Source organism: Neoarius graeffei, chromosome 12 (genome assembly GCF_027579695.1).
Source record: "Neoarius graeffei isolate fNeoGra1 chromosome 12, fNeoGra1.pri, whole genome shotgun sequence".
In the NCBI taxonomy this organism is placed as follows: Eukaryota; Metazoa; Chordata; class Actinopteri; order Siluriformes; family Ariidae; genus Neoarius; species Neoarius graeffei.
The window spans coordinates 24,568,097-24,577,222 of NC_083580.1; the positions used below are offsets into that span (position 1 = coordinate 24,568,097).

The 9,126-nt window shown below is 38.8% G+C and overlaps 1 protein-coding gene across 1 annotated transcript; it reads right to left on the reverse strand.

Annotated features, from left to right (window-relative positions):
- Positions 1–2,470: 2,470 nt before the first annotated feature.
- On the reverse strand, positions 2,471–7,198 carry otpa (orthopedia homeobox a). The gene is made up of 4 exons (XM_060935028.1): positions 7,162–7,198; positions 6,291–6,688; positions 3,008–3,026; positions 2,471–2,973 (listed from the first exon to the last, which is right to left on the reverse strand). Exons 1-4 carry the CDS (start codon positions 7,196–7,198, stop codon positions 2,471–2,473), a joined length of 957 nt encoding a protein of 318 aa, XP_060791011.1.
- Between the last annotated feature and the right edge of the window lie 1,928 nt (positions 7,199–9,126).

Here is a 9,126-nt window from a genome sequence, read left to right on the forward strand (position 1 = left end):
CCAGAACAGTTCCAGAGACATTTACAATGTAAGACCAGTGACCCAACTGTGTAAAATATTTCAAAGGCTTTAAATAACTTAAAAACAAACAAACAAACAAAACCTATCAACCATATAAAATCAGAAAAATATTAGTCCAGAATGTTGCTGACTAGAAAAGCACTCAATTTTCTCAAAGCATTAATTTATACCAATTACATACTGGACATTTTTTGGGGGGGCTAATGGCCTAAATACTTGTGTGTTGAATATATCAATGGTTCTCATTCAAGCAACAGTTTTTAAGAATATTTTTCAAATCACTCACCATGGTTAAGAATTGCATGCGTGAAGTATTAGAGCTAGTATTCTTAGAGCTTAACAGTGATTATAAAAATTTCCCTTCCTTATTAAATTTTAATACGTCACTGTAAAAAAGTCAAAAGCAAATAAAATACAGCATTTAATGGAGCATAACTTTTGGTTTTCCAACAGACATTATACTAATGCCATGTAAAACTTATTCACCAACTATACAATGCAAATAATATATAACTCAACGTGAACTTATGTTTAGATGAATAATTTAGCAGTTCAAGTAGGCTATTTAGGAAAAAGTTAAACATAAGGTTATTACATTATTAATGTGTTTATCTCTGTATATTTTTTCTCCTCAGATTATATTGCATGAGATTTGTGTGTGTGTGTGTGTGTGTGTGTGTGTGTGTGTGTGTGTGTGTGTGTGTGTGTGTGTGTGTGAAGGGAGAACATTGCCAGCTTGGCATTGTGGATAACAGTTGAAATAATCATGACTGCATGACTGGTTATCAATTAAATGAACAGGCACAGGGAAAACATTTACTTAATTATTTAACTTATTATTTGCTCATTCTTTTGTGTGAACATTTGCTCCTTTAATTAAAAAAACAAGCTTGAAATAAATATGCTATTGTCCAAAAATATAAAATAGTTTCAGTTATCAATTACCACATTATATATGTAATGCTGGTACAATATATTAACATATTTATATATGCAATGCTGGTACAATTATATATATGTAACGATGGTACAATATATTAACATATTTAAGCACTTTATATTTCAGTGGTTTTTGGTTAAAAATGAACACCATATGACCTCATCAACTGGATTTACCAGCTAGTGACTACAGTATAAATGACTTTGACAACTACTAATGCCTATCGAGGCTGTGCATTGCAAAGCCTCGATATAGGCATTAGTAGTTGCTTTTAAGAGATCTTCTTACAAGTGAGCTTGGGAAAACCACATACAGAGGCAACATTTGTTGCTCAAGAGTGTCTTTAAACTCATTCTTTAGCCATAAAGTGCAACGTTATCGGGAAACCCACCCCTGTACTGCATTTTTGACGCATCTGCGGTGTTGACGGGGTGTTTATTCATTCATTTATTCATTCACAGATATGCAAGAAAATGCGCCCCACCCCACCCTATCCCCCAAACCCCCCACCACCGAAAAAAAAAAGAAACGAAATTTACAAAATTTCAAGACACCAATCCTGGGAAAGATTTTGAAAGGGCTTTTTCAACTTATACTTTTGGTATTATTGTAATTCCATCACCCAGTAAACATTTTAAATGCTTTAGATAATGGCTGATCTTGGCAACCCACCTGTATATTCATATATTGCATGTATTGAACTTTAACTAATCTAATTTAAAACTTTAAATAGCCATACACAATGTAGGCTATTTGCGCCTAATTATCGCCTCGTGCGGACAAATTACAAAGTAGGCTTGGCGTTCACGAGATGACATTCAAAATTATTTTATTTGACATTACATTTAATCGATATAAATATGTTCAGGAAAGCATATAACAATTAAGAAATTTAAGAAATCTGTATTGTAGTATGCACAGACAAACTTAGAACATATCACAAATCGACCAAATTAGAGCAATTTAAAGAATGCTTTGTCTACACATCCTGTAGAACAGCATAGCCTATAACAGTAAAATCATCTTTTTAAAAATAATAAATAGAGTAAATTATCAGTTTCCCCTTATCGGATAACGCCATCCACACATGCATTCTACGCTTATTCTTGAGTTTTGCTCTTTTTACGTCAGTTGGCCTTTATTCTCTTACTTATTTACTGTAAACAAACAAACAAAAAAAACCTGTGGTCCGTAATGTGCATTTGTTTTAATAAATAGATAAATAAATAAATAAATAAATCACAAGGTAAGTAGCGTCCTGGGTCGAATATTGCAAATATGTGCATTACATTCTGTCTGTTATGTGCAGCGTGTTTGATGTAAAAGTCTCAAATAATAGGCCCCAATGAATTGGCAGAGAGAGAGAGAGAGAGAGAGAGAGAGAGAGAGAGAGACATGCATCCGGTCCCATATATACTTTAGGTTTCAGTAGGTCAAAAATATGGGCGAAAATATAGTGTAAAAGAAGACGAACCGACAAAAGAACATATTCGGAATCCACGTGCGTCATTAAGTAAAACTCATTGAGACTGTGTGCTCGAGCGCTTTGCGGCGCAATGACGCGATGCTCGTGCCGCGCCACACGTCACTATCTGTCGATGACGAGTTGCAGAGTTGCGTGGAGGCACTCGCGGTTGTCGGGCCCGCGAGTGACGCGGGCACCATGCCCGGAAACGTGGGCTGATATAGGTGATGCGACTGCAGGGCCGTGCCGTTGGACGCCATGTTGGACAGACCCATAGAACCAGGCGCCGCCGGGCTCGCGCCTCCCAAGCTGCACTGCGACAGTGACTGCGCCATTGCAGGCTGGCGGCCGAGCGCCGGCGGAAGTTGGAGCTGAGAGACGCTCGGCATTCCGGCTGCAGCCCAGCGCGTGTCGTTTGCGTGAAACGAACATATGCTGTCGTTAATTGCTGCCGAAGGAAACTGCGGTAAACCGTGATGAGTAGGAAGTAACGTGCCGGGCGCGCGGAACACGTTTGTGGTCTTCTTGCGCTTCTTCCACTTGGCGCTTTGTGGTCTTCTTGCGCTTCTTCCACTTGGCGCGTCGATTCTGGAACCAAACCTGCGACAACCAAACCACACACGTGACACTGGAGCAAAGTCTAGTAGTTGCTCAGAATTGCAAACTTTTAAGAAAACTCACAAAATAACTCGTGAAAAATTAATAACGGTTGAGGTTAGATGGACTCTTGTGTATTGTTAAATTAACCGTTTGTGTCTTGTATTAAAGCTATTTTAGTTGACTAGGTGGTTATTTGTACAGCATCATTAGGCTTAATAATAGCACTTTTTAAAATAACGTTATAAACAGAATTATTGCTATTGTTGTTCGTTAGCACCACATCTGTTACGATACACTATATAATCTCATTATCTCTAGCCGCTTATCCTGTTCTACAGGGTCGTGGGCAAGCTGGAGCCTATCCCAGATATGGGCGAGAGGCGGGGTACACCCTGGACAAGTCGCCAGGTTATCACAGGGCTCTATATAAAGAGTAATGTACGACTGATTTTTAGATGAGTGTTACGTAAATACCGTTGTTTTTATTATTGTAATTATAAAATAGGTAGGCCTATGCGTGGCACGAACAAATGGTAATGCTTCTCACGGCGATTATTATTATTATTATTATTATTATTATTATTATTATTATTATTATTATTATTATTTTCAGGCTTCAGTTCAACGCACAATTCAGCAATCTCTACCTTAATTGATTAAAATTATTGCTTTTAAATTGGTTAAATTACTCTCAAAATAGATAAACACCAATCAGCCTAAATGTCCTTTAAACAATCGACTATGCAAATGACAGAATCTTGAAATTCGGACATTTTGGACTTAGACAATAGGTGAGCGTGCCGCTGAAACATGGTACACTTTTTGTATCGGCACTTTCACCATCTAAAGTCAATTTGAAATTAACGTTACTTGGCGCTATCCATTATGCTCCTCTACCACCGAGGCCGTTAATTAATGTCTCCTGTGTCTAAGTGCACTATCATGGACTGTTTATGGTCTTGCTCTGTGTTTATTTCCCAGCCGCTTGAGGTTTATAGAGACCTCATTCACGAGCTGTGCGCAGTGATTAATGGGAACCTAATGGTTTGGAAAAAGAGAAAATTACAAATTACACTCGCGGGTCCCACTCGTTTAGTAGATTAAAAGAGTGGGTGTAAGGACAAAAGTAGGGAATCATATTAGAATGACACTCTTACAGGATTCCGTTAAATCCGGCCTGAGACACATTAGCCTACACTTTAGACGGAAAAAAACCCCCTTCAAACCATAAAACAAAAACAAAGCACATCCTCTCTGCCATAAGCGAAACGTGACGTGATGATTTTCAGGTCGAGAATGCTGTTGAAACGCAGTTTATGGAGATTATTGAGATGACGGTGCGCGTCATTGTTTTTGCAAATCGCTTTCTGTGGGGTTTAAAGGCTCCTGTCTTACAGGTGCACCTTAACACATTTTAGCGACTTCAGTGATACAAGCTAACACAGATGAAGCCCTAAGAATAGCTACAAACTTGTACCTCGTGATGTAAACATTAGTAACTTTGCAAACGACTGGGGCGAGCCTATTCTAATAAATCTGCAATAGTGAGGCTAAATTTCAATAAAACAAGCAAATCATATCCGTGCACAAGGGGTCTGGTATTATGAAGGTTTTTATTTGGACGTTTGCATCGTTTCACATTGAAGTTAATAAGCCGATGAGAGTAATAAATAATACTGGAATATGTGGATAATAACAGATTGGGTTCTCGAAATTTCTATCATATTTAATGAACTTGGAGGTTAAATCGAAAGAATTCAAGCCACATTCCAAATACCGATTAATAAAGCTCAGTGCTCCGATGATTAAGAAAAACTTAACTGAGGTTTAACACGACAATGAGCTGACGGGTGACAAAACACGAATCATGTTTTGCTTTAGCTGGATTAATAATTCAAACATCCATACGATTTGTTATAAATCTTGATCATGAATAATTTTTTACATTAATATGAAACAATGCGCAGCGTGTCATATGCAATTATAAGAATTTGAAAACACAATGTTTAGGACGTTGTTGATTGATTTATCCTTAATATTATATTCCCCAGACGAGTAAGTAATTCCCCTAATCGTCCAACACGTCATTGTAATCAAAACCGTATGAATGTATTTAAATACTTTGAACTTAACCATGAATTAGCTGCTGTCTGTTTTTCTGTGCGAAATAGCATTAGGTCTACATATTTCCTTTACGGTCTTTTCCACTTTTTAATGACGGAGACGCGTTGCTGTACAACTATAGACAATTATATAACAGTCATTATATTAAATGACTGAAAAGTTTGTTTCAGACTTTTCAGTCGGTCCCATTTCAGAAATATTTACTCTATTAACATACTCTATACTATTGACTGCCGTTCAAATAATTGCCTCTACTGTTTTTTTCTAAACAATTTGGATGGCTGGTATAATTCGAAGAATTGTTTGACGGAAGGAAGGCCCGATACTTACTTTCTTCAGTTTTGGCTGTTTCAGTTGAACTTGACTGAAAATATATTTACGTTATTTTCTTATATACTAGATTTATCTCATAGTATGTCACATAATAATAATAATAATAATAATAATAATAATAATAATAATAATAATAAAAATAATAATAATAATAGAGATGCAACATTTAGATTTTCTACTTAGGCCTATTGTAAATAGGTTAGCTTTTTAGATTTGGAAGTGTTTTAGATTATAAAGTTCATATAGTTCCATAGGTTACGCTGGTCGCCCTATGGCACTGTATTTGTATGCATTCTGCAGTTGAATAAACTGAATAATAATAATGGGCGGCAATATAAAATAAGTTTAAAATTTTTATTAGCTGTAATAATAATAATAATGGCGGCACGGTGGTGTAGTGGTTAGCGCTGTCGCCTCACAGCAAGAAGGTCCTGGGTTCGAGCCCCGGGGCCGGCGAGGGCCTTTCTGTGTGGAGTTTGCATGTTCTCCCCGTGACCGCGTGGGTTTGCTCCGGTTTCCCCCACAGTCCAAATACATGCAGGTTAGGTTAACTGGTGACTCTAAATTGACCATAGGTGTGAATGTGAGTATGAATGGTTGTCTGTGTCTATGTGTCAGCCCTGTGATGACCTGGCGACTTGTCCAGGATGTACCCCGCCTTTCGCCCGTAGTCAGCTGGGATAGGCTCCAGCTTGCCTGCGACCCTGTAGAAGGATAAAGCGGCTAGAGATAATGAGATGATTAGCTATTCTGATTACCTACCAATTTAAGCTGCCAGATGTTATGAACATTTCGAAACTGACTCACCTGCACACGCGATTCCGTCAGGCCGATGCGCAGCGCGAGCTCCTCTCGCATGAAGATGTCAGGGTAGTGGGTTTTGGCGAAGCTGCGCTCTAACTCATTGAGTTGCGCAGGCGTAAAGCGAGTCCGGTGGCGCTTCTGTTTCTGCGTTTGTTGACTCACGGATTGCGCCGAGTTTTGATTTTGTTGTTGCTGCTGCTTGTCTTGCTCTTTGCCGTTCGGAGGATTGGATCCAACGTTGCCGAGCTCGTCTCCTGGAAGACGGGTCGCGCCTTCTAGGGTTTCTGGGCTCGGGCCAAGTTCTCCGGTATGTCCGGGCTCAGACACCCCGCCACCGACTCCGAGTCTGCACTTCAATGCCTCTCTGTGTCCCAGGAGCTCCGCCGCGGCATCCTTCATCCCTACAACACACACACACACACACACACACACACACACACAAACAAACAAACAAATACGTCAAAATGTAGCCTACTCATGGTTCCCGCCAAAAGGTTTCCTATAATTATATTAAAAGAGACGGGTTACGGTAAACCTCACAATTTTCACGCAAAACTGAGCTACTTTGGAGTGTGTCGAAAGTATCACGCTTGTTTTTACGCTGTTACAAAACACGAATAATACGGGAGGAGTGCACACACCCCTCAATTACGTATGTGAAAAGTGTCTAATTCCACTGAATGGCATCAATATATTTCTAAATTATCTCGTAATCTAATAATGATGATTACCTTTCTTCAAGTAAATTAGATCACTTTAAACTGTATTTAAATTGTATGACTGCTTGGTTTAAGAAAAGAGAGTGAGGTTGAGAGAGAAGGTCCTCAAAGCTTCCAGTCCACAAGACGAGCGCAGTTTTGCGACAGTTACTCACCGAGCCGAGCGTCCAGCAGGTCGACGTGCGAGAGCATCATGCGCCGCTCCAGGGTGATGGTTTATTTTCCTCAAAAAAAAAAAAAATCACTGTGATTTTAACCTATTTAATATATGTATATATATATTGGAGTTTTTAAAAGGAGGTCCTCTGCATTATAATGCCCTTTAGAGGATCGGGGAGGTGCTTAATAGTTGGATAGCCCCATAAGCGGCTTCAAATGAGAGCCAATCAGCTTTTAAAGCCGGCCCATGTCAGCCACTCACATGCGTTCATTTCTTCTCATTTCTCAGCGAAGGTTATTATCATGTTTTTATCCCAACTTCCAAATTCCAGACCGATTTAGTGTTACAGCAAAGCTTCGACCTCTTTTAAAACACCCACCAACATACACACAACGAGTCACAGTTGTTTCAGATTGGATTTGTTTGATCACATTATTATTATTATTATTATTATTATTATTATTATTATTATTATTTCCCTGTCAATTGATTACGCGCAAATAACAAGACCCAAGATGGGAGCACATCTTCACAAAACGCAATATTTTTTTCCACACCTGTTTAATTTTTTGTTTCAATTAATTTTTATGCTGAAAGGTTATAAAATGCGCCTTTAAGGCATCATGGGAAATTCTTGTAATGAAGTCGTTTTCAAGACCATCAGGTCTTTATATAATTAGTACCAAATCTACTAATTATAGCCTACTAATATACTGAGAATATCAGCCGAGGTCAGTAGCCCATAAATTAAAGGGAGGCGTGAAATACGCGAAATCACCCGAAATGGAAACATATCATTTGACTGATTTTGTTTATTATGCAAACTACCCCTTTCATGCAAACGAGGTCTGCCTGTTTAGGCCAAACAAACGAGCCGTTAACCCAATGCGTGGAGCCTGAAATATAATAAGTAGAGAACTGCTTCAAAAAAAAGTGAGCCTACTCGAAAAGCAGATATAGGGACAGAGAGCTCCTTGGTTCTTAATGCGGCACAATGGAGGCGTCCAAGTGAGAATACTCATTACACACACAAAAAAAAAAAAAAACAGCAACAACAACAACAACAAAATAAAACCCAACCAAATAAAATAAAGAACAAATAAATAAAAAACAAAACCTGGGGGACAAACGAGATCCTATGTAACGATAAACCAAAATGTCAGCTAAGCGGCAAAGACGGCGTGTGAGGGAAGAGTTGTGAATATGTTCTTGTTTTCTCTCCCGCTTTTTTGGTGAGGGAAAAAAAACACCCTTGTATCGAGCACTCAGTGGAGGCGTAAGTACGAGACATAAATACGGACTGCAGAAGCATGGCGTTGCTAAAAGCGCAATAAAGAGAAAGAGAGGCTTTATGCATATGTTAGCATGATAGTCTGAAAGAATTTTATGTGTTAAAAAGAAATAAAAAAAATTGTGTTGAGTGATTTTAAATCATCGCATTATTTAAGCGCTTGCCCCAAATCGTCGCTTGATTGATGGTGTACTTCGTTTTTACGACTTTTCAATAGTTCGCGCCTCTTTTTTTTTTTTTTATAGCTGTACAAAGTGAATTGCTCTCAGCGCGGGTCATAATTATCCAGTTAAAATGCGACGACAGACGCTTAACGACGCTTTCACACAAACCAAGAATCGCTTGCAAAGAGATATTACTCGGAGGACAAAACTATAAATCAGAAACCAACTGCGTCCGACCCTCGTGTTATATTTGCCAGTTTACTCACCCTTTCTTTTGCTATCTTTATTCAGCAGTAAAGGATTTTCCGTAGCGGTTCAAGTGATTTTTCCCTAATAAATAGGGTTTAAATGGTTGCGCACAGCCGGGAGCAGGGACACAACAACCTCGCTGAGAATACATTGGCTGCCTCTAATGCGATTCATTCTGTGTGTTTACCTCGTGCAAAATTGTACAGATTGGATTTCTGCACACGATGCCAGAACCTGAAAACTGCACGGAGATTAT